At 58.8% G+C, this 25,583-nt stretch overlaps 1 protein-coding gene across 2 annotated transcripts in view; it reads right to left on the bottom strand.

Annotated features, from left to right (window-relative positions):
• The window catches only part of LOC121167534 (myosin phosphatase Rho-interacting protein-like), a 93,000-nt gene that overhangs the window by 46,360 nt on the left and 21,057 nt on the right, over positions 1–25,583 (bottom strand). For both annotated transcript variants that reach the window (XM_040997004.1, XM_040997005.1), the window contains exons 2-3: positions 24,504–24,581; positions 22,494–22,559 (exon numbers count right to left, since the gene is read on the bottom strand). In XM_040997004.1, coding sequence (XP_040852938.1) covers positions 22,494–22,559; positions 24,504–24,581 — 144 coding nt within the window. The remainder of the gene's footprint in view (positions 1–22,493; positions 22,560–24,503; positions 24,582–25,583) is intronic.

The raw sequence follows: 25,583 nt of genomic DNA on the forward strand, positions 1-25,583 counted from the left end.
GGATGAAGCTCCTAGCTTCAGCCTGGCCCACGCCGAGCCGTTGCAGCCATCAGCGGCGGGGTCAATCAGTGGCCACACACCCCCAGAAAATTCTCTGCTTTTCAAGTACAGGTTCACACCCGCAGGCTGGACTCACAGAGGGGGGCTCCCGCACTAAGCCAGCTCACAGCAGCCCCGCCAGGAGTCCACAGCAGGTGGGCAGCGCCTGATGCTGCACAGACAGAAGCAGTTTGGGAAGTATACTGGAATGATGTGGAAATGACCCATTCGGGTCTTTCAGGGGTGTTATCAGAGACAGCTAAACTAATTTTTTTCAAGAAAGGAAAGAACACAAGGACCCCTTTCACTTGCTGCCAAAACCAGGAAGCTCCTTTGTACACCTGCTGCGCCAGGCCCGCCTGTTGGCTGCTGCTGCTGGCGGGGCAACAAGAGCCTGGGCCAGGGAAGACCCCCTCCGGAGGCCCTCAGCAGGCGGCCCCGGCTCCGCTTCCTCCTACCAACAGGGAGCGGGGTCGGGGGCTGTGGGACCCGCACGAATGGTTCCTGCTCCTTGCCAGCCACACAGCTGGCAGGCAGGCTCAGCCAGAACCACGAGCTACTGCGCCCCCCCACACAATGACCTCAAGAGAGGACAAAGACCTCAGTGTAAGAGCTACCAAGGGGAACGCCGGGCTGCGCAGCGATTTCTTGGCTGGGACACCAAAAGCACAGGCAGTAAGAGAAAACACGCAGGTATGCTGGAGCTCGTGAAAACTCAGTGTCTGTGCTTCCAAGGCCACGGCTAAGGGAAGAAGCTATGTCTGATCATCTCCCTCACAGAAAATCAGCACCTCTTCAAACCCGCAACAGGAGAGACAACCAGAAAATGGGACACCAGGAGCTAAGCCACTGCTTGTTTCATGGTTCAAATCCCAGCTGCCCTGCTCCGGATCCAGCTCCCTGCAAATATGCCCAGGAAAACAGTGGAAGAGGCCCCTGCCACCTGTGTGGGAGCCCCAGGTGGAATCCCTGGCTCCTGGTTTTAGCTTGGCCTAGTCCTGGCTGCTTTGGCCATTTGGTAAATGAATTAGGAAATGGGAAAACAAATCTATTATACTCTGCCTTTCAAATAAGCATCATCATTAAAACAGCTCCAGTGTTTTAATTTTTAAATAATTTGCTTTCATTTTAATTGAAAGGCAGACAGAGCTCTTCCATTTTTAAGTAAGGGCCAAAGCTGAGTAGAAAATGCTCAAAGAAGATACCCAGGGCCCAGCATGGTAGCCTAGCAGCTAAAGCCCTCACCTTGCATGCACTGGCATCCCATATAGGTGCCGGTTCATACCCTGGCTGCTCCACTTCCCACCCAGAACCCTGCCTGTGGCCTGGGAAAGCAGTGGAGGACAGCCCAAAGACTCGGGACCTTGTACCAGCGTGGGAGACCTTGAGGAAGCTTCTGGCTCCTGGCTTCAGGTCAGCTCAGCTCTGGCTGTTGCGGCTACTTAGGGAATGAACCAATGGATGAAAGATCTTTCTGTCTCTCCTTCTCTCTGTAAATCTGACTTTCCAATAAAAAATAAATCTCAATAAAAGCAGCAGCAGAAGAAGATATCTAAGTAACCAACAGCCACAGCGAATACATTCAAATTTCTGGGCAGGAGGCAAGCTGAAGTCCAAGGCATGGGGAGAGCTGTACACGCCCTGGGACGCAGTAAACACACAGCTGGGGAGCAGTGAGCACTCGGAAGGACGGTGAGGACCAGAGCCCACGTGGGTCAGGGGACGGTGCAGCCTCCGAGGAGCCCACGGGCGTCGAGGCCCGTGGGTCAAGGACGGTGCAGCCTCCAAGACAAACAGCAAATGCTCCAAACACAGACTTACTCTGTGTGAACACAGGCGTGCGGAGAGCGTGCTCCCCTGCCAGAGGAGCGAGGCTGCTGGCTGTGGGCTTGTGTAACACACACTGCTGCCGGGGGAGCTGGGGCGTGACGGCAGATGAATGGATGAACTCCACGCACAGCCCCAGCACCTCCAGTGTCTCACACTAACTTCCAGGTTACGCGTATCTGAGTGTGCGCACACACCCCTGCCCTCCCAGTCCCAGCCTAGTGTCCACTCCGAACCAAAGCAGGGGCAATACAGAGGGGAGAGTGCCTCCAGGCCAGTGCAGCCGGCGTTCAGGCAGGGTTGATGCCTGGCTGGCGCTCCCTGCTGGGAACGGGGCAGAGGTCGGGAACAGCCTCCCACCTCGCTTGCTGCCTTCTCCCCACCCCGAGGTGCCCAGGCCCCGCCTCACAGCTGGGCAGTAACTGAGACCACATGCTGATGCAACAACTGCACTGGGCGTGTGGTGGCACCATAGACCACACCCAAGCAACAGCTTGAGGCCCTTCCACCTGAGCTGGTGGAAAACGGTTCCACCTGGTCGGCTGCACCCGTGGGCCGGAAGCTGACTAATGCACTTGGCGCCAAGGGATGCCACTCTCCTTCCTTCGCTGACCGCTAGGCCCTCACACTCCACCCGCTTGCGGGCTATCTGCACACCCCTTGGTCCCGCTGAGTCAGAGTCTGCCCCACCCTTGCTGGCCCTTCGGCCGGTGTGTGCCCTGCCCCTGGCTCCGCCGTGTGCCGGCAGGTCCCCGTGCTCATGGGGGAGCGAAGCAGTCTTCAAGGTCAACCACAGGTCGCCTGAAACACACCTGGGCTTGCGCTGCTCATGCAACAGAGCAGACAGCACACAGTCCAGGGCTTGCTCACGGTTTCTGTTTGATGGTGGCCTGAGGACCTGGCTAGGGCACACAGAACTCGGGGTGCAGTGGGTGCTGGAAGGTCACAGAGGCTGTATGCAGGGGAAAGGAGGCAGAGCCTCTGGCCTGGGCTGGTTCCAGGGAGCGGATGGGAAGGGGGCGGACACGGTCTCTGGCTGCTAATGAAAAGGCAGGGCTTGGGCTGGAGTGAGGGGAGTGGCAGTGACTGGAGCTGAGAAGGAGGGCAGGGCAGAGATCCAGGTGAGCCTCATGGGACAGAGACAGGTTCTGAACCCTTGCTGGGGTTTGGGACAAAGGTGGGAGGCCTCCTCCTCCTCCTCCTCCTCCTGCCGCCCACTTCGGGAAGCCGGGAGCGCAGTGCTGCTGGCTGGCTTGGGGCCAGGCTCACGGGAGAGGGGACCTGACCAGAAAAAGTACAACTTGGGTGATGGGAGCAAAGACCAGGAGGAGCCCCCACAAAGACTGCAGGGACCCAAGCTGGGGCTACAGGCCAGGCCCAGGGGCCACAGGGAGAGGAAACAGCTACCCCGGGAGAGGAGCACCAACCATGGTTAAATAGCGGCATGCAACGAGTGTGAACTCGGCCATCTAAGAGCCGCCAGGGAATGAGCCCTGTCCCGGGAGCAAAGAGGCCCAAGCAGCAGGATCTTGGAGGGCAGGGTGGGATGGAGGGCCTCCTGGGGGCCGCTCCTCCATCCCTTTAATTGTGCGGCAGCATCAGCCCCACAGGAGACCACTCCGGAAAGGGGTCTGGCACCACTGAAGGGGTCGATGTCCCTATCAGAATGCCTGGGCCTGACTCCCCACGTTGGCGCTGGCCCCAGCTTCCTGCTAATGCACACCTGGGAGCCAGCAGTGATGGATGGGTCAGGTCAAGGGCTCGGGTCCCAGCCACCGAATCCCCAACTCACCCCTGTCAGGCACCCGCCACTGCAGCACAGTCCTAGCACCCCTGCACACGCTTCAGAGCTTCCACGCTGTCCTGAGCACCGAGCACAGCTGACCCCAAGTCCTTGGTCCCCACCGTCCCCTTTCCTGTCCCAGGATCTTCGCACATGTAACTCACCTGGGCTGTGGTGACTCAGGTGCTCTTCATGTGCCCTTCACTGGGACTGGACTGCCACTTTCCTTATGAAAAGGCTGCGGTTAATGGGTTCACTAATAAGCAAGGCCTCTTAGCCTGTGCAAGCTGGGGCTGGAGGGAAGCGAGTGTGGACCTGCTGTCCCTACAGGTGCCCCGTGGCTCTCCCCATTCTCCTCCCTGTCACCCACAGTGAGCCTGGTGCCCCCACGGGAAGGTGCTAGAAGTCCTCTGGGCAGACAGTGTCCTCCCAAGATGTCAAACCAGGCAGGAAGACGGAAAACTCGGGGCTCACCAGGCTGTCACTGCCATTCAAGTGGGCCAGATGAGGCCTCCAGGGCCAGCACTGTAACACAGTGGGTAAAGTCACCTCCTGCCACAGCAGTGTCCCATATGGGACTGGTCTGAATCCCGCTGTCACATCTCCGATCCAGCTCCCTGTTAAGGCACCTGGGAAAGCAGCAGAGGATGGCCCAAGGCTATGGGCCCTGGGACCCACGTGGGAGACCCAGAGGAAGCCCCTGGATCTGGTCTGGCCCAGCTCTGTCATTGTGGTCACTTCCGTGAGTAAACCAGCAGATGGAAGATTGATCTAACTCTACTTTCAAACAAAGTCAATCTTTAAGAGAAAGAGAGAAGCCTCCAGGAGGGAAGCTTGAAGCAGCCGAGGACTGGGCGCCAGGGCCACCTAAATGCAGACCAGCCACCCCCGCACTTTGTGGACACTGCCTGCACCCCTGGCTCAGACCCCACTGCCAGCCCTCAGCTTCCTGGACTCTCAGAAGCAGTCAGGCCTGGGAGACACCTCAGGAGTGGCAGCTCTGCAGTGGGTGTGTTGTCTAGGAAGACGTGGTGTGGGTTGCAAAAAGGGTCAAGAATCTTCCACAGATGCTGCGTAGTGAGGCTCTGCCCAGGTCCCTTGCCGTACACAGGCAGCTCTTCTCAGAGCCAATGCCAGCACTCATGATGGCTCAGGCTCACTGGGGTGTGGGCAGGGAATCCAGGTGCCTCCACTGTCCAGTCCCTCCTAGGCCAGTGGCCCACAGAGCACCTGACATGCCAGGAGATCACTGCCGTGTGGGAGCACACAGCCATGCCCCATGACAAGAATACGAGCTGTTCGTGGGAATGACCTTTCTAAGGGGCATGGTGAAGAAGGCCTGTCTGGGCCACGGGGCTGGTGCTGGTGGAGCTGGGCCAATTGCCTTCTCCTGAGTCATGGGGGTGTCCAGGGATCCCTTGTTACAGGACTTGGGGTGACAGAACCAGTGTCTCAGGACTGAGCCTTCTCAGCCCCACACAGATGGCTGCTGATGGCCTCCAGAGCAAGGGGAGAGTGGGGCAGGATGGGCAAAGGGCTCCTATATTTCCAGTCTGCCCATCCAGGAGAACAAGGCGCAGCCTGGCCAGGAAGCGGTCACGAAAGCCCCAGGGTGTGGACAGCACAGCTGGCCGCCACCCTCCCAGCAGCACGGGAGGAGGAAGCCTGGCTCCGGTTACGCAGCTGCAGGATGAAGGCCAGAATCCATCCGCAGGTGTGTCTGTGGGCTATAGAACCCCTCTGCAGAGGGCCTGTGACACCCCCAGTGCACAGAACACAAGTCGGGGGCCGCTGGAGGGCCACACCTGAGCTGGGCTGCTCTCCAGAGCCCACACCGGCTCCTGATCTGCCTAGGCATTTGTTCAATGACCACCTCCCGAGCCCCTGCAGGGTCCCCCACGCCAGGGTCTATCTCCCGAGGAGAACCAGTTACTGCTCAGAGCCATGGCAAGGAAAGCGGCAGCTAGCAGGCAGCCAGGCCACCCGGGACCAGTCCTGGCTCTGAAGAACCATGGGCACTTACTGCCCATTCTCAGCAGCCCAGGATCCCCAGCCCCATGATAAGTTGGGGGAGGGAGGACCAGCAGGACTAACCATGTGAGCAAGTTGGCACCCGCATGAGTTGGTCACTGACCTGCTGCTGTGTGCCCCTGTACTAATCCTAACCAATAGTCTGAGCTGGGCAGCACAAGGACCAAACCAGCCTCTGTCCTCTGACCCCAAAGCTTTGAGCAGTCAGGACAGGTCTTGGCTCCATTGCCTTACTCAGAGCAAACAGCTCCCGTCGGTGCCCATAAACGCCGTGCCACCCCCTAAGGATCCTACCACCTCACAGGCCCAGCATTTCCTGCCCCCTACGCCAGCACTACTGACTCTACCAACCTCTGCTGTAAAGCCAAACAACTGTGGGTCACGTTAAGCCCAGGAGGCCTGCAATTTGGCCAAGCTCAGAGCCTTAAATTTGCTGGACACTCTAGCCATCCCCCAAATGCAAGCCCACAGCTCTGAAGGGTGGACCTTGGGGACAGCTGTGCTAAGAACACCCAGATGGGGCCTGGAGTATCAGGGTCACCATCTAGGGCAAGACAGGAGAACACATTGGGAGGCCATCTGCATCCCTGCAGAGTCCACTTCCGTATCTTCAATGCCCTTGTTGCCCTGCGCCACCCGAAGCAGCAGGTGAGCTGCCCGTGTTCTGTGTGGACTCAGGCAGGAAGGAAAAGGCATCCATGCCAAACGGGAAGTGGCTGGGCCATGGTGGGCCATGGGGGTGGGGACAGGGCCACAACAGGAGTGTCTTTGTCTTCGGGTGATGAGATCCGCTGAGGTCAGGGAACTTGCCTCAGCTCTGCCAGCAGCATGCAAAGCACAAGGGGAAAGGGACGGCTGTGCCAGGGCCTCCAGCTAGCGGCTTGCTCAAAATAAAGACCGCCACTCCCAGGCAGTCCTGGCAAGCAGCCCCCAGCAAGCTGCCCGCAGCCAGGGCTCTGAGCAGAGCTCCCAGCAGTGCTGACCGGGGAACCGGGCTCCCCTGCCGGCTGGCCGAGGGTGCAGCAGGAACAGAGACAGGCACCTCCCTCTGGGTGTGGAGCCAACTGGACTGGTGCCACCGCAGCCCCATGCTTTGTCCAGACTTTGACCTTTCCCATCTAAAGACCCCAAGGATGTGAGGAGGATGTGACTAAGGCTGACTAAGCTCAGCTGGGCTCCAAGGGCAAGGAGACCCAAGGGTGGAGCAAACAGGCTGGGGTCTCCCAACCCCCCACAGAGCTCCAAAGGGGTGTGCAGCCCACACCCAGCACCAATCCCAGGGCACATGCCAGCAACAGTGGGTACATGAATGTTAAGTAAATGAAGCGCACCTGTAGAAGGTGCCTGGTGAGGCTGGGGAAGGGTGGGCAGAACAACACAGAGCCACCTGTCCACTGCACGCTGCCCAGCATAGCCAGACAACACTGTTAGCTGGTGGGTAGCAAGCCGTGTGTGTGCACCAACCAGCTGACACGTCTCCGGCCACTTGTGCCTGCACGGGATATGGTCTCAGGAGGAGGTTGAGCACTCCCCAGAGCTCAGTGAGGGGAGTGGACCCTCTTCGTCATGGTTCTGACGCTCTGAGGCCTCAAGCCTGGGGTCCCCTGGCCCCATCACAGTGACCGATCCTTCCTAAGATACCAGACACCCCTCCCAAAATGCCTGCCAGTCTGCCATGGCATGGAACACAAGGCATGGCGCCAAGGGGAAGAGGGGCCCTGCTGGGCTCACGAAGCTGAAAGCAGGTCACCTTCTTGTCCCAAGGCCTGGCCTTGACTCCAGAATGGCCCTAGAACAGGGAGGGGTGCTGCCCCCTTCTCCCTGGGTCTTAGCCTCAGGGGCGTGGAAGGAGGCATCCCAGAGGACTCTGTGCACAGCCCAGAGGACTGGACCCTACAGAGTTCTGCAAATGTGCACAAGGCAGAGGTGGCCTGATCCACCCCCTGACCCCTTCAAAATCCGACTTCTTCCCTCCCCCCCTTTTAAAGATTTTTTTATTTTTACTGGAAAGACAGATATACAGAAAGGAGAGAGAAAAAAAATATCTGTCCACTGGTTCACTCCGAGTGGCCACAAAGCTGGAACAAAGCTGATCCGAAGCCAGGAGCCTCTTCTGGGTCTCCCACATAGGTGCAGGGTCCCAAGGCTTTGGGCCATCCTCGACTGCTTTCCCAGAGCACAAGCAGGGAGCTGGATGGGAAGTGGAGCAGCTGGGATACGAACCAATGGCCATATATGGGACGCTGGTGCATTTTAGCCACTAGGACTGTATCCTTAAGAAACAATTCAAAACTATGTCAAGGCTGGAGTCCACACTGCCGCGCAGTGTTGTCAAGCGTCTCGAGTTCTTTCCTTTTAGCTAACGTGGTCCATCTGAAAACCTGGAAGTCAGTCAACATTTCTGAAACGGCCTCTGCGCCCTTGGAAGGGCGTCTGGTCCCCCTTCTGCTGCTGTGTGCCTTGGGGCGGGGGGGGGGGGCGGGCAGCAGATGGCTCACGTGCTCAGACTCCGCCACCTACAAGGAGACCCAGACAGAGCTCCCGTGAAAGTCACCCTGCCTTTCAGTGGCAGACAGCTGTCCTTGAAACTCTGCTTCCCAACTGCCTGGCAGTGTCCTGGGCCAGAGATAGGGAAGGGGCAGCCGTGAGGGTCCCACCTGTACAGGCCACAGAGACGGGTCCGGTGTGACCCTTGTCCTGCAGGTCTAACTCCCGAGAGCTGACGGGCGCCTGCCACCTCCCTCAATGCTGTGCCCCCCCCCACGACAGCAGCGAGAGATGGAACTCAAGGTCAGCTGACAGGGGCAGGACTGGAACTCCCACAAACGTGCAGCAAGCCTTGCATTTCCGGACAAGCACTCAAGGATATGCCAATTCACTTTTCTCCACAAGCAGGGACAAAAGCCCTCGCTGGGCCAGGTGCCCCAAAGACCCCGTGTGCTCTAGACTCTCACCATGTGGGACTGGTGTTGGGGAGGCAGGAGGGACAGCAGGACTCTGGACAAGCCAACAGTTTGGGTGGGAAGCTCATGCTGTGCCCAGCAGCCCTGCATGGGTGGACAGTAGCTGCAGGAACCCACAAAGGGCCTTGGGCATGTCCCCGCCCCCCCCCCCCCCGGGCAGAAGGCAGCATTCCCTCCTGCTGTGTGCCACATGATGCTCCCAGGGGTCTTTTGTGGGGCTCATCTCAGCCAGTGTGTGCCAGGGAGGGCCTGCCATCACCGCACGGCCACAGCCTCCCCTCAGCAGGCAATCTGCACTCAGCTGACCTGCTCCCCTCCCTGGCCTCTGCTCCATGTGGCTCCTCCCCTAGCTGCCCCATCCTCTGCCCTGGAACTGCAGGTTTGCTCCCAGGGAAGACATCTGAGCAGGAAGACGGGCAGGAGCCATGAGAAGCGCCAGCAACAGCGGGAGCCTGCACACTCCCTGGAGGACAGCGCTGGGCAGCCCCCGCCTGCAAGGGGGGCTCAGAGCACGGCCGGCAGTGGCGAAGGCTTGCAGCTGGCCCTTCTCGCTCTCACTCCCTGTGCTGGGGCCTTTGACATGGCTATTTTTGGGATTCTGAGTACGGGTGGAAAAAAAAGAAAAGGTTTGCAAGGCCGGCCGCCTCCTGGGGTGGCTTTCTCTCCGTAGCCCCTCCTCCCCTTGCCCCTCTGCCCAGAGGCAAGCAGACCCGCAGTATTATTTCTCCCCTAACCAGCCCCCTCACCCCCCATTTTCCCAATGCTGGTGAAGTTTCGGCAGGCCTCGCCCACTCGCTTTCTCTCTATACCGAGCTGGGAAAATGCAGAGATAAATAAAGCCTCAATTAGGCAGGCGGCCAAGCTGGGGGCGGGGTGGGGCGGGGCAGGGCCAGGGCTCTGCCTGGCCCCGGAATGCCTGAGAAAGCCCCAGGGCCCTAGGCAGCCTGAGGTTGGAGGCTTCCCACAGCCTTCTCTTGCTCTGCTTGGCCAGGCGCGGTCAGGGGCTGGGAGCCGGCTCGATTCCCACACAGGACCCCTCCAGGCGGTCTGGTCGGTGCTGGGGGGGTCTGGCCCCTTTACTGCCCACATGACAGGAAGGAAGGGGTCCTCATGCTCGTCTACTCTGCCTTTTTCTGGATTCCCTTCCCACAGGGGGCAAAGGGCCGGCCCAGGAAGGAGGGCAGCAGCAGGCCCGCTTTCCGCCCTTCACCCAGGGCACTTGATGTCCCGTGTGTTCCACTATGTCTGGCAGGTGCAGTGAGAAGGAGAGCAAGTTTGTTCCCAAGTCAGGTCTCAGGGGAGGACAAGGCAGGCAGGACCTGGGACTTCCAGAGATTGCAAAGGACTTGTTTTGATCCCAAATCCAAAAGGCCGGGTGGTGGAGGGCCAGGGGCAGGATCAGCCACAGGAAAACAGCCAGAGACCAAGAGCAAAATCCCACAGCTCAGGCTCACCTCAGTCATCCAAAAGTGGACACCCGTCACCATGGCCTGACTACGCTGGGGCCCTGCCTGCCCTCAGCAGCTCCTGTCCCCACTCCTCGTGCTGCTGGCTCTGGAGGTCAGCAGATGAGAACTGAGCTACGTGCAGGCTCTCAGGCGTGCAGCCCTCCATTCAGACTATAAACAGCATTGCAAGGCATCTCCACAGCTCCGGAAACAGGCTGGGCATGCAGAGGGAAAGGCGAGGCTTCAGTGTCTCCTGCTGCTGCGCCTCGGCTGCCTGGCCCTGGAGGTGTGCCCGCAGTCCACTCTTTGAAGCACCATCTCAGGGAGGGAGCCGGGGCTGCAGTGGATGAGCTAGCACGGCAGGAAGCTACAGCACACACACTGCCAAGGACGACACAGAACTGGTGGACAGGACGCTCTGATTAAAAACAAAGTCGTGGAAGTTTTTACTTATTTATTTGAAAGAGTGACAGAGAGGGTGAGTCTTGTATCTGCTGGCTCACTCCCCAAACACCCACAAGAGTGAGGGTCAGGCCAGGTCCAAGGACGCAGGAGCTCCACCGGGCTCCCGAGCACCCGGCCCACTGCCTGCTCCTCCCAGGCACACCAGAGCCCAGGCTCTCGGGCAGGGATGAGAGTGTGCCAAGCAGCTGCTGCTCAGCTCTCTGCACCACAACAAAATCCTTACATTCTGGCCTCACCTAAATACACAAGTGCACACCCTGTGCAGATGGAAGCTTGGTAGCATCGTGCTGTCGGCTGCTCTGTCCCCGCAAACCTTTACCATGGACCCCAGGACTCCTGGCACTGGCTGGGTGGGACATTCACTGCCCTCAGGTTCACTGCTCCCAGCTGTGGCAAAGCCTGCCGGGACCACAACCCCCAAACACAGCGGTCCTGGGGCTCTCTGGCCAGATGTCAACACGCCCAAGGGCACACCCTAGTCATCTTCGTCTCTCCAGCCTCCAGTCCAAGCAGGCACAGCAGGCACAGCAAGCACAGCAAGGCACAGGCATGCGGCCTGGCAGGCAAGACCTGGCCAAGGGGGAAAACACACCAGGCTGTGCGGCCCACCCCTTGCAGATGCTCATGGCCAATCTGTCCCGTACACGACAAAAGGGTTCCACTGTAGTCCCAAGGCAACAATGGTCCTCCTCACCAAAGGGACGTGAGGCGAGTCGAGCAACCGTGTCGGTGGCCCTTGGCGCCTCTGTCCAAATGTCCCCACGTTTGGACAGTGCTCCTGACACCATCAACATGGGCTGCAGGCACCCACACACCTCACCAAACACACGTGACCCGCCCAGGATGAACCAAGGACAGAGAAAAGGTGGCTGGGAGGCAGGAACGATGCCTATGGCAAAAGGTGCGACACCCCAGGGAGTGCAGCCCTACTCCTACCATCATTTCTGGTCTCTCATCATTTCTGCTAAAATCCTAGTAAAAACGGCCACAAATAAGCAACAAAGTGCAAACTCTCAAGCACAAAGAGCTAGAGGGGAGACAACAGTACCCCTGAGCTGCCTAAGTGCTGGAGATGGAAGCCTCCGCATCCAAGGAGGGACCAAGCGTGGCTGCAGCCACGAGGAAGTAGGCTGACACTGTCCCCCGCCACACACACGGGGGCCACAAGGGGCTCCAGAGGGGCAGGACCAACCGGTGGGCAGGACCACCGATTAAGTGCCTCTCTAGGGGCAGCTGGGTCTGGAGCCTGGGCAGCAGGCACAGCAGGAGGACCAATGGCAGGGAGAGGCCAAGGAAGTCCACAGGGGGCTGGGGCTGCCTCCACGGACTGGAGCAGACTGCCTCCTCATGCCGGGGCCCCCAGCCAGGGAAGGGCCAAGGCTCGGAGGGCCCTTCCCCGTCTGCCTGTGCTTCTGAGGCAGGGCCCTCTGGCCAGCTCCCTCACCGCCCTGGCACAGAGCCTTCTTCTTGGAACCACTAGGTGGGCAAAGGCAAGTTCGAGAGAGACAGGGCACTGAGAGAAGGCGAATGAGTCCCGACTCAGAAGGACCCCTCAGAGTGTAACAACCACACAGCTCATGCACAACGCTCCACAAGGGGACACCCACGGACACCCAGTGGGAGCTGATGGCCTGAAGGCCCAAGGCAGAGGAAGTGGCAGCCAAGTCGCAGATTTGTAGGAAGAAAAACAAAAGCAAAGGAAATGCCAGAGAAGAAATTCTGGGGACGACCTTCCCCCGAGGGGCGCACAGGCTCCTGTGCTAAGAAAGGGACAGGGTCCAGGCCAAGGCACATCTTCGTCCAAGTCCAGAACTCAAAGCAGAGAGAGGCTCCGAGCATTTCCAAAGGCAAAACTCCATCCGTTGACAAAACGAGCCACACGCCTGCTTGTGAACGCCTCAGCGGCACCGGGGGAAGCCAGAACAATGCCTTCACAGTCCCAAGGGAAAGTTATTTCCAAGCTAACATTCCACAGCCAGGGTGGCTGCCAAACACGACCAGCAAAGGGTGCGGGGCCTTCTCTTCTCGCCACACCCGTGCAGACGTGAACCAGCCACGGTGTGGGGCCTTCTCTCCTCCCTCTTCTCCCCGGCAAATGTGGCCCAGAAGAGAGAGGGGCCCTGACTCTGAGAAGGACCCCCCACCCCTGGCAGGATGGACACTGAAGAGCCCAGCCACCCCACGGGAGCAGTCCCAGCCCACGGCTCACTGCAGTCGGGTCGTTAACACAGAAAGCCAAACAAATCCAGACCGGAGGAGGGGTGATGGCTGAGGGCAAGAAAAACCAAACCCCGAGTGTGAGCCCCAAAACAAACCCCAACTCACACACTGCGTGCGGGAATGGAGCCCGTCTGACCCTGACTACCGGCTGCGGTCCGAGCGTCTGGCAGGTACCAGTAGATACGTCCTTTAACATTCAGCCATGGCAACAGCAACACATCACTAAGCTTGATACTGAGAGCACCTGGTTGCAGACTTCAAAACAGCCTCTCCTGGGGCAGGAGTGCAGCCTAGGGCGGAAGCTGGTTGTGCTGGCAAGCCTGCCAATGCCTGTCTTTTTTCCTTTTCATTTTGTCTTCTCAGATTCATTTATTTGTATTGGAAAGGCAGATTTACAGAGAGACAGAGAAAAATCTTCCATCCTCTGATTCACTCCCCAAGTGGCTGTAATGGCCAGAGCTGAGCTGATCTGAAGCCAGGAGCCAGGAGCTTCTTTTGAGTCTTCCATGCCAGCGCTGGGTCCCAAGGCTTTCTCCGGCCACAAGCAGGGAGCTGGATGGGAAGGGGAACGGCTCAGACTTGAACTGCTATCCATATGGGATCCCAGCATATGCAAAGTGAAGACTTTAGCCACTAGGCTACCGGCATCAGGCCCAATATGTACATCTTTCAAACAATTTTTAAATTAAATACAAGTGCAGGGTCCAGCGCAATAGACTGCTGGCGGAAGTCCCCACCTTGTGCACACCGGATCCCATATGGGCACTGGTTTGTGTTCCGACTGCTTCACTTCCCATCCAGCTCCCTGCTTGTGGCCTGGGAAAGCAGTTAAGGACGGCCCAAAGCCTTGGGACCCTGCACCCGCGTGGGAGACCCCGAAAAAGCTCCTGGCTTCGGATCAGCTCAGCTCCAGGAATTTCAGCCACTTAGTGAACTTGCAGATGAAAGATCTCTTTATCTCCCCTTCTCTGTGCAAATCTGCCTTTCCAATAAAAATAAGCCTTTAAAACAATTAACAAAATTTTATAAAGAAAAACTATATTCCCAAACAATGCAAGGGCAGTGGGCTAGTGCTGTAACATAGCTGACAGGGCCCGGCAGCGTGGCCTAGAGGCTAAAGTCCTCGCCTTGAACGCGCCAGGATCCCATATGGTCGCCGGTTCTAATCCTGGCGGCCCCGCTTCCCATCCAACTCCCTGCTTGTGGCCTGGGAAAGCATCGAGGATGGCCCAGAGTCTTGGGACCCTGCACTCACGTGAAAGACCCAGAAGAGGCTCCTGACTCCTGGCTTCGGATCAGTACTGGCCGTTGCAGTCACTTGGAGAGTGAATCATCAGATGGAGGATCTTTCTCTCTGTCTCTCCTTCTTTCTGTATATCTGACTTTGCAATGAAAATAAATAAATCTTAAAAAAAAAAACATAGCTGATAAAGCCGCCGCCCGTGGCACAAGCTCCCCATATGGGTGCCAGCTGGTCTGCTGTACCCTTTTGGACTCGGCTTCCTGCTGACACACCCAGGAAAGCACCAGAAGATGCCCATGTGCTTTGACCCCTGCAGCCAAGTGGAATTTCCAGAAGCTCCTGGCTCCTGGGTTCGGTCAGGCTCAGCTCTGGCTACTGCAGCCATTTGGGCAGTGAACCAGTGCATGGAAGATCTCTTTCTCTCTGACTGCCTTTCAAGTAAAATGAATCTTTTTAAAGAAAAATCCAAGGGCAATTACTGAGCACTGCTTATGCACCTGAACGACCGTCTCGCCCCGCACAGGGGGGTGTGAGCGTGCCAGATCCCCAAGCGGGCAGAGCCCTCCCACCCGAGCCTTTGGCACACTATACAGGCAGGTTTGTATGTGCAGAATCCTTAACTACTGAAAGAACAAAAAACATGTGCATTTCAAGATTTTTTTTCTGTTTTTCAAAAGACTTGCCTTTTCCCACAGAGCTTTGGGAGGCTGCCACAGGCTCCTCAGCGAGCAGGGCTGGGGCAGCGACGGCTGCCCGGGTGGGGCTGCAGGATGCCACACGCCACCCAGGGCGGGAACGACTGCTCAGTGCTATACCAAATAACCAACACGTTCGAAAGCTAGGCAAGCGTCTCCTGCCACGGGGGAGAGGCAGACGACACGGGAAAGCCAGCACAGCTCCAGGCACACACACCGCGACGCACAGATGGGCAACTGCAGGCATGCCATCTCCCAGACGGCTGGCAGTGGGCCCCCCAGGACCATCAGCAGGACCAGAGGTGTGTGCTGGCAGACCCTGTAAGCCTTCCATTGCCTGAAAGTGAGCCTTCCCCTCTCTCCAGCCTAGAAGACAAGACCCGTGTCTTCCTCGGAAGAGCCAGAACTGGAAGGCTGCATGGAAGCAATGAAGGTCCCCAAGGCCCTGCAAGCCAACATCAAACCCCTGGCCCACAGCCCACGCACACGAGGAGGACGGAGGGCGAGTAGGCACTGTCCAGCCGCTCCTGAGGACGCAGTTGCTCGGTGTCAAGGCAGGCACTCAGTGATGGGAAGAAAGCCTGGGCATGGTTCTGTGCCTGCCCAGTGCACATACGTCAGCCACCTCCAGGAAGAGGCCAAGGAGGAAGAACTAAGCAGGGCCAAGGGATACAGCGGGCCACCTGCTATCCATCTCTGAGCACTCAGCTCAGCACCCCTCACCCAGTGCAAGCCCCCACAGCATCCCCACAAACGTAAGAGGGCAGACCCGGGCCCAGGAAGTTGCCAACTGAGCAACAGGGCACGTTACCACCACCTGCCACCAGTCCATGTCTCCCCACTTATCCTGTTGGTGTTCCTGGGAAGAGAGCGTCAGTGGTCGCTACCTGCCACGGCCAGACAGGACAGAGAAAGGGCCTGGGGCAAGGTGATGTCCAGCCCGTGCAGGCAACAGTCAGCAGGCAGCCCCGGGGGGCGCGTCTCCACGTTCACAGCACTCGATCTGCCGCACGAACAAGCTCAGGGCTGACCCCAGCACACGAACCGTCAGGCACCACAGGAAGGACCGCCAGCCTCAGATGCCGCCCATCGGGTGACTGTGCAGTGCCCTCTCCTCTAGGCCTCAGCTCCCTCGTCCACATGGGTGAGGCCTGTGCCAGGGCCCCTCCGAGAACCTTCTGCCTAACTTGATTGGTATTCTCATGGTCACGTGGCTAGGCATCCTGCGTCTCCTGCTGAGGTCCCACCGAAGGCCCTGCACCAGCAGGGACTCCGCGTCTCAGCAGCCTGCCGCTCCTCTCACTGCCAGCCAAACCACCCTGGCAGCCCCCGGCAGAGGTGGGAGGACTTGTGCTCTGGTTTGCTCTGGCACACCAGAACTCCCCAAACATGAACCAAGCAAGGTTGCCAACCACCCAGGCTAGAGGTGCCCAGCCTTCCACCCACCTTCAACACCAACTCCCAAAAGCACTCTCTGCCCAGGCCAGTGATTGCTCAGGGCACAGCTTCTTCCTACCTCTGCCCCCACTGTGTGGCTGGCTGGCTGCACACCTGCTGGCACCATCTGGAGGATGGCTGGGCTCCTGCTGCACACAGCTGCAGGGTCCTGCGGGCACTGCCTCTCTGTTGGGGCTGTGTCCTGCACAGCTCCACCAGCCACCAGAGCTTGGGGGCATCCCCTGCCTCACAGCGGAGCAGCCTCTGAGGAGCAGCTGGTCCCCGACTCCCACCCAGGCAGAGGGACAGCAGGGACAGCAGGGGCAGCGAGTGGAGCCATGCAGCCCCCAGGCACACTCCTCCCACACAAGCCAGGCCAGGCCTGCTTCTTGTGGCTGCCGGGGGTGGGGCCTGAGTGCTCAAAGCCTCTGGTGCTAGGGACCTGTGGGCTCTCTCCCAGCTTCGTCCCCGGGGCTTGCTCAGCCACGTGCACCTCACGTGCAAGATGTAATGCAGGAGCAGCTTCACAGGCAGCCACCAGCCTTCCCTCCAGGGACAGCTGGCCAGCTCAGGGCACAGACACGTGCTCCCGGACTCTCCGAGCGGGCCCCAAGCCCGCCCAAGGGGACAAAAGGCTGATGGGCTCCGAGAGGCCTCAGGAAAGCCCGGGCCGGGAGCCACCTCTGGAGGAGCTGCCCAGGAGTCCCAACACAGGGCCTCAGGAGGAAGGAGCCCTGCCCACACTGGCCTTCCAAACCATGCGAGGGCAGCTGCCCTGTCAGACACCACCGAGGGCACGGCAGCCGCCTGTGCTCAAGGAGTGGCTCAGTGGCTGTGTCAGCCCTTCACACAGGGCACACCTGCACCACCCCAGGGGTCACAGGGCTGTGACTGCACACCCCATCCTCTTCGCGGCCAAAGGCTCTGTTAGGTAGTGCAGGGCACAGCAGGGAGAGGACACTGGGGAGTGCCTCAGGGGACTGGTGGGTCAGGCTGACCTCTGACAGACAGCAGGAGGGTGGGCCGCAGCGTGCGAGGGCCCCACAGGGCAAGGTGCTGAGAAGGTGCCCTGCAGGATCTTTAGCTGGGTGTGGGCATGGCGGGCAGCACTGCACACCCACACACACACTCGGACAGCAGCCATCTGGCTTTATGTATTTGTTTATTAAGATTCATTTTTGGGCCCAGCGCGATAGTGTAGCAGCTAAAGTCCTTGTCTTGAACATGCTAGGATCCCATATGGTCACCGGTTGTAATCCCAGTGGCCCTGCTTCCCATCCAGCTCCCTGCTTGTGGCCTGGGAAAGCAGTCGAGGATGGCCCAAAGCCTTGGGACCCTGCACCCACATGGGAGACCCGAAGAAGCTCCTGGCTCCTGGCTTCGGATCAGCACAGCTCTAGCTGTTGCGGTCACTTGGGGAGTGAACTAGCAGATGAAAAATCTTTTTCTCTCTTTCCAAGGGAAATAAATAAATCTTAAAAAAAAAAAAAGTTCTTGGGTGCTGGTGTAATGGCTCAAATGGTTCATCCTCCACATTTAAGCACCAGCATCCCATATGGGCATCAGTTAGTCCTGGCTGCTCTACTTCTAATCCAGCCCCTGCTTGTGTCTTGGGAAAGCAATGGAGGATGGCCCAAGTGCATGGACCCTGCACCTGCATGGGAGACAGAAGAGGCTCCTGGTGGCTTTGCTCTGGTCACTGCAGCCACTTGGGAAGTGAACCAGTGGATGAAAAGATCTTTCCATCTCTTTCCTCTGTAAAACTACCTTTCCAATAAAAATAAATCTTTAAAAAAAAAATAAACAAAATTAAAAAGTAAGTTCTGGGGCTAGCATTGTGGTCTCTGCAGCATCCCAGATGGGCACCAGTTCAACATCTGCCTATTTCACTTCCCATCCAGCTCCCTGCTCACACACCTGGGAAAGCAGCAGAGGAGGGCCCAAGTGCCTGGGCCGCTGCCCTTACACGGGAGACCTGATGGAGCTCCAGGCTCCTGGCTTCGGCCTGGTCCTGACCCAGCCTTTGTGGCCATCTGGCGAGTGGACCAGCACAGAAGGGAAGAGTCTCTCTCTTTCCTTCTGTCTTCTCACTCACCTTGCCTTTCAGATAAATAAATCTCTTTAAACATCTAAAAAAAAAAAAAGTCTGAAAATGACAGCCACAAGCTGTCTCCTGGGGGTTCTGTCTTGCCCTGCACACAGGGAAGGTCCCCAAGCCTGGGGAGCGTCTCTGCCTCCAGGACAGCTGTAGGGGCCACCTTCTGAACAGACTCGTGACACCTGAGCCACTGGGAGACTTGGGAAGTCACCTCCCAGGCAGCCAGACCCCCCTCACTGTGCAGGGGCCCGAGGTTCTCGGGGGCACTCCTCCCAGGGCCTCAGGCAGCCGTTGGGACCGGATGTTACGGGCAGTGTGGCCACAACGGTCAGGTTCGTGGCCACGCACCAAGAGCCAGCCTAGGGCACCAGAGCAGCCCCCTATGCCCCCGCTCTCCCTGATCTCAGCCCTGCACCGCCTCTTCCTCCAGGCACAGAGTTTCTGTGACAGATTTCACATTCCCCCAGCCCCTGCCAGCCGTCTGTGGCTGTGTACACTTCCCTCAGGGCTCACTGTGACGGTGACCCAGGAATCAGGCCGAGTGGGGCCCCGACACCTGGAGAGCAAGCAGGCTGATCCTCCTGCTTGCTCAGGTCAGAGCTGCGAAGCCGAGCTGCAAGCAATGAGGCCTGAGCTTGCAGCTGTGACGTTCCCACAGCACAAGTCACCCGGATCCCTCCTCGCCCTTCAGACACAGAGGCAAGGCTGAGGCTACAGAAACAGGGAGCCAGGTGGGGGCAAACTGCAGGTGCAGGTGCCAAGCACATGGCCCAGTCCCCGGGAACCTGGCATGCTCCCACAGGGACCCCACACAGTCCTGCTGGCTCAGGGGCATTCTACACCTCAAAGATCCTGGGGGTGGAAGAGGGCGAGCCACTGGGAGCCAAAGCCAGCCCTCGGTGCTGTGGCCTGCCAGGGAGAGGGCAGCTCTGCTCACCTGGGAGCAGTGTGGTTCAAGAGCAGGGCCTGGCCACGGAAGAGAAGCCCACCTAGAGGACACCAGACACAGACACAGACACACACACACACAGACACACACACACACACACACACTGGGTGGCTCCCCTCTGACAGGCTGAGCTCCCACCCGACTCCATGCATCAGCCGCCTTCCAAGTTCAGTTCCACAGCCAGCCTCAAGGGGACGACGGGCAAGCCATGGTCAAAACACAAGCACCCTAAGAACACCGTGTGCGCACCCTGACTGCTCACAGGAGGGCAGAGCCCACTCACAGGGGCATCTCACAGACGCCGGTGTTCTAGAGCTCATGACGCCCCCACCTGAAGCCCTTCTGCTCCGGGCGGCTCAGGTAAGGCGTCCAGCCTGTTGCCCAGCAGCCTGGTCCCGAAGGAGCCCCACCGGAGTCATGCGAGAAGGAGGGAGGGCTTAAGGGCACAGACTCTAGGAAGGTAGCCTGGGCGTGTCCTGAATGGCACCAAACTCCACATGTCCAGGGGGCTCAAGGGTTAAGGTTTCTGCCAGCTGGAGCCCATCCCAATCAATAACAGAACCCCAACATCAGATGGTCTCCCCATGCTCCAGGAGGGGGCTGCCTCTCTCTGGAAGCCCCAACTGGCTCAGGGGGAAGGGGCCCAATTTGGCGAAGCCACAGGGTGGTGGCAGCAGCTCGGGTTTCGACTCCGCAGTTGGCCTGCTCCTGAGAAACCAGGGGCCCAGCCAAGCTTCCCAGGCCCCGCTCATCTGCAGGCGGCCCGAGCCCACTCACCTCACTTGCATTGGGGAGACGTCTTTGCCTTTTTTGGGAAATCTGCCTCTCCTCCACACCCACTAGTTACAGCCATGTGGGTGTATGGAGAGAGAAATTTCCCAAAAAAGGAAACAAGATTCCCAACAGCCAGTCCCACCTCTCAGAGCCACCCACAAGGCCATGGTCAGCCTGGAGTGGGAGTAGACCCCCAGGCCCGAGCCCCGCCCCAGCTGGGGGCTAGGAACCTGGGCCCAACCCTTGTCCTGTACCCCAGTACCTCTGACACCCACTCTGGTATCACTTTGGGTCCCCCCACCCTGCTCTTTCTTCCCAGCCATATGTTCACTGTCATGTGTCCGCTGCCCTGTGTTCACGAAGCTGGACAGCCCAACTCCACACATACTCAATGAGCACTCCCCAGGTCTGAGCAACCCAAAACCACGCCAGACGATACAGGGTGACACCCAGGGTTAGCAGGGGCCCTGATGAGGGGAGACAGAGCCACAATCTCTCTGGCAAGGTAACACACAGCTAGCAAGGTCCCACAAAAGCCAAGCAGCAGTACCGACAGGCTGATTCAGCGTCAGAGGGACTGGCTGCTGCACATAGCAGAGCAGCGGGGAGGCCTGGAGGTGTCAGCGGCGGCAGGGGGAAGCTAGCCTTGCTGCAGACTGCTTGGAGCTGCTCCCCGGGAGACAAACACCCCAGTGGGAGCCTCTCACAGGCATGGTGGGGGGTGGTGATCTGGGTGGCCCACAGGGGAGGAAGCTTCCGGCCAGCAAGGAGTAGCCACACGTGAGCCTCCACGCAACCTCTTGGTTTGGTGGGTGCTGGAGCTCCTGGGCTCCTGGCACTCTGCCCGTCTTGGGCAGCAGCCATGAGGACAGGCCTCTGTGGCCCTTGGGCATGGGAGGCACCCCACGCCTCCTCCACCCAGCCTCCACCCCTGCAGCCTCCTTCCTGCTCTCCCCCAGGGCACCTTGCTGACCCAAAAGGGGAACCATGAAGAGCTGAGCGGAAGCTGCAAAATGGCCAGCAGGTGGCCACCACTGTGCCACAATGGTCACACACAGCACGCGCCCCAGCAGGGGCTGCCTGGTAGCACCAACTGGCTCAAGGGACAATTCTCAAGTCATCTGCCAGAGGCGTTCATGCCACCGCACACCCTTCAGTCCAAGCCTCTTCTGGGGGTCCGCCTCTAAGCCGGGGGTGCCAGGAGACCACTGTGGACAGTGAGGGCCCAGGTACTCAGCAGCATCCTGCATGTGGGCCACCACCAAGGGGGCCCTAGAGGCACCCTCAGGGCCTGCACAGCTGAGCCGCAGGGAGCTCGCACAGGACTGTCAGGCTTCAAAGATGTCCTCACGGGAATAAGCAGCCGCTGAGGAAACCCAAAGAAACCAGGCAAAACCAGGGAAAGCCAGGGAGCTCTCGTCTCAGGGTGGCCAATGGTCCCGGCCTGAACACAGCATGGAGCCAGGGCCTGCTCCGTTCACCTGTTACGGGACTCAAGAGTGGCTCAGCTGGGCACAGGCAGGGCAAGGCAGACCCGAGGGCTCACAAGGGCCCAGCACCTGCAGTTGATGACGTCAAGGGCAGGAGGGCCTGTGAGTCCCAACCCTGCTGCCCACTCGCACACAGCAGGACGACCCAGCGAGGTGGCTGTCATTCAGAGCAGCAGAGCTCAGGGACTGGCAGCGACGTGCACACACGCACACTTCAGCCTTCCCTGCGTGAACTCTAGCTGCCATCCATACCCACGACCAGCAGCCTCAGAAGCCCCCCTGGGGGCGGGGGGACACGGCCACCGCCAGGCACACTCCAGAAGCCATTCTCATGCACAACAAAGAACAAATTCCTCTGGGCTGTTTGGGGACCAGCCCGCCTCGCACGGGGTCACTCGACTGTCCAGGATGATCCACTGGCCAGCTCACACTCCCACGCGTCAGGAAACTGCAGCTGGTTCCTCCCTTCCCCCACAGTGCGCAGTGTGGTTTTCTCTAGGCAGGAGACACCTCCTCTTGAGCAAAGGGCATGAGACCAAAACAGATGCAGTGGGAAAAAGCCAGAACATTCTACCTGGCGGAATTTCCACCTGGCTAGCGGGTTTGCAGGTTTGTCTCAAACAACAGCAGCAAACGCTGATGCAGGTGGAAAATCAGGCAGGGAGCAGAGCAGAGCCCGAATGCCACCGGGTTCATGATGAGAACACTGGCCCAGGGAGAGGGGACCTGTGATGGACTCAGCAGACAGGACAGGCAAAACCTGTTAGCAAAAGGCTGCCCGAGGCAGCCTGGCAGGACGACCCACCAGCACAAGGGTGTCCCATGTCAGAGGCCACAGCCAGCACAAGATCTGCCCTAAGCCCTCCTAACAGTGAGTGCTCTGCCAGACGCTAGAACAGCACGGACTCCGCCCTCACTGACCCCCACGGACGGGCCTCATGCTGGAGCCCAAGCTCCAGGCTGCCAGCTGCCATAGCTCTTCCCATTGTTCCAGACTCCCCTACAGAGGCCCAGACAGCCAGGATGCTCACCATCTCATCCAGGGCGTAGCGCAGGAGGCCGTGCTCGTAGAGGATGAAGAACCGCCGCTGCCATTTCTGCAAGAGAGCAGAGGGCCAGTGAGAAGGCCGCGAGACTGGGCCCTCGGCCAGCCACCACCGCCTCTAAGGAACGCCAGTCCCCTGACCTCATTTCTGGAGCTGATGGTAGAAGGGGGTCCGGACTGGGGCACCCTGGGAGTCACCGAGGCTTGAGCATCACTTGTGCACTGTAGAGGCCCCTGGGGGCAGGGACGCGCACACACGGGGCTCCCACAGAACACCAGCGAGGGCTGCAGGATCTGTGTGACCTGAGGGCCGAGGCACACACTGCCCACTCTTGGGTCCCTGGGAACTCTACTGAAGGGCCAGCTCTCACGATCCAGTGGGGAGTGGGGCAAGGACAGCTTCAAAACTCACTGACAAAACCCAGGAAACAACTCCGATACCTAGGGAGTGGCCAGCTGGTGCTGTGGAGCAGCGGATTAAGCCACTACTTGCAGGAGCTGGTGCAATGCAGCAGTAAGCTAAGTCTCTGCTGCAGTGCTGGCGTCCCACATGGGCTCTGGTTCGAGTCCCGGCACGCCACTTCCAATCCAGCTCCCTGCTAACGCACCTGGGAAGGCAACAGAGGATGGCCCAAGAGCCTGGGCCTCTGCATTCATGTGGGAGACCTAGAAAAAGCTCTTGGCTGATGAGGCCATTAGGGGAATGAACCAGTGGGTGGAAGACCTCTCTCTCCGTCCTTGTTAACTCTGCCTTTCAAATAAAAATAAATCTTAAAACAAAAACAACAACAACAACAAAAACACTGCTTACAACACGTATATCCCCTACTGGATTCAGGTTCAACTCCTAACCACTCTTTTTTTTTTAAGAATTATTTTGTTTTTATTGTAAAGTCAGATATACAGAGAGGAGGAGAGACAGAAAGAAGATCTTCTGTCTGATGATTCACTCCCCAAGTGGCCACAATGACCGGAACTGAGCCAATCTGAAGCCAGGAGCCAGGAGCTCTTCCAGGTCTCCCATGTGGGTGCAGGGTCCCAAGGCTTTGGGCCGTCCTCAACTGCTTTCCCAGACCACAAGCAGGGAGCTGGATGGGAAGCGGGGTGGCTGGGATACAAACTGGCCACCCATATGGGGTCCTGGCTCATACATACAAAGCGACAACTTTCGCCACTAGGCTACTGTCCTGGGCCCCCCAACTACTCTACTTCTAATTCGGCTCCCTGTTAACTGAGGAGGTGAATGACAGCCCAAGCACACGGGTCCCTGTCACCATGGGGAAGACCAGGAGAGTCCATGGCTTCTGGTTTTAGCCATCCCAGGCCAGGTCATTGTAGGCATCTGGGGAGTGAACAAAACCTTTCGTTCGTGCCCTCCCTATGCCAAACAAAGAAATCTTCAAAATAAATAAATAAAAGGCAAAGGTATGGGCTTGCTGAAGTAGTCACATGCTGCCAAGTGCAGGCATGCAAAAGGCCACGAGGGTGAAGGACTCGGCCATCACAGCCTGACTGACCTCTGGCACCCCGGGTCCTCTTCTCAACACTTAGCAGGCTGCCAGCAAGACACAGGGACTGTGGAGGCGTGCTCTGCTCTGCGCCAGCACTGCACCCCGTCTCTCATTCCCCAGGAGCAGGACCCAGAAACCTCCATGGGCTTCAATGACCCACCCTTCCACGGCCAGCAGGAACAGGGCTCACGTGGCCTCGCCAGAGGGGCGGCAGGGGCTGCCTGGCAGACAGGCCCTGCTGTGAGCACCTCTCCTGCTTGGGGTGCCTGCCACGGGGAAGTTTAGGGAGAGGTAAGCCTGGGTTCTGCAGTCTCAACCCCTGGGTCGCTAAGCCCCCGACACCAAAGGGACCTCACAGGTACCCTCGCCTGTGAGTCGAGCCGGCCCACCAAACCGGCAGCATTTTTGTCTGTGGCCTCTGAGCTCACAAATGCCTCCCACGGCCTCCCTGTCCACTGCCCTCGGGGTGAGTCCTGCCCCCTTACCCGAGACCGGTGCACAGGATTGTCAAAGTCGGTCCCATCCGGAGCCAGGAGAAGCCAGCCGCCGTAGATGGGCTTTGCCTGCAGGACAAAAGGGAATTGGGTCAAGGTGGCGAATCACACTGGCCCCCACACCCCCAACCCAGCTACGCAGAGGCCAGGCTCACAGGCAGCCGGCTGACAGAGAGCCGCGGTGGGGATCTACAGCCCCCAGCGAGCAGGAGGACTCTGCCACAAACCACAGGACCGTGGCAGCGTGCAGGCCGAGCTACTCCCTGTGACACCATAATCCCATATCAGACATCCCGCCCCCTGCAAATGTGCCTGGGAAGGCCAAAGACGGCCCAAGCACCTGGACCCCACCACCCATGCTGGAATTCTCGCCCCTGGCTTCAACCTGGCCCGTGTTGCAGCCAGGGGAAGTGAACCAGCAGACACAAACGCGCTCTCTCTCTCTCTCTCTTCCCACCATTCAAATACATAAACATTGAACTGTGTATCTTAAAAGGATAAATACTGTGTGTGAATTATGTGAACTGCTTCTCAATAAAACAAGCCGGAGGAGACGACAATCCCAAGTGGAGCATCTGGCCTTCTTGGCCCTACTCTGTGTTGACTACCATGGTCCCCCCCTTCCCAGATCCAAGCCCCTGGGCGGAGGCCCAGACAGTCTGGCCCCATGTCCCCTTTCAACCTCCCCCAGCTGGCAAGGAGGCCCAGAAAAGGTACAACAAAGGCCAGTTTGTCCACCACCCTCTCGGGCGCCACCAAAGTCACGCCTAAAGTCCCAGGTTGCCCCTGACACACCTGGTAAGCCTTCGGGCCCTCCTAACATGCTTTTCAAACTCCCAAGGGCTCCCGGGAGATCTGTGGAATGATCACTCAGCATGTGCGGCTTGCTGCAGCGCACACAGCCCAGAGCCCTGTCCCCCACAGCCTCTCGGCAGGTCCTAAGGGCTTCTCTCATGCCCAGGACTGTGCTGGGGGTCGGGACAGGCAGGAGCCCAAGGCAGCGGAGGGCTGGTTTCTTTACCAACACCAGAGGTGCTCAGGGGCTCCCTGTTCCACCCAGGTGCCTGGGGC

The sequence above is a fragment of the Ochotona curzoniae genome, unplaced genomic scaffold (assembly GCF_017591425.1).
Source record: "Ochotona curzoniae isolate NIBS_2020 unplaced genomic scaffold, NIBS_Ocur_1.0 patch386, whole genome shotgun sequence".
Classification (NCBI taxonomy): domain Eukaryota; kingdom Metazoa; phylum Chordata; class Mammalia; order Lagomorpha; family Ochotonidae; genus Ochotona; species Ochotona curzoniae.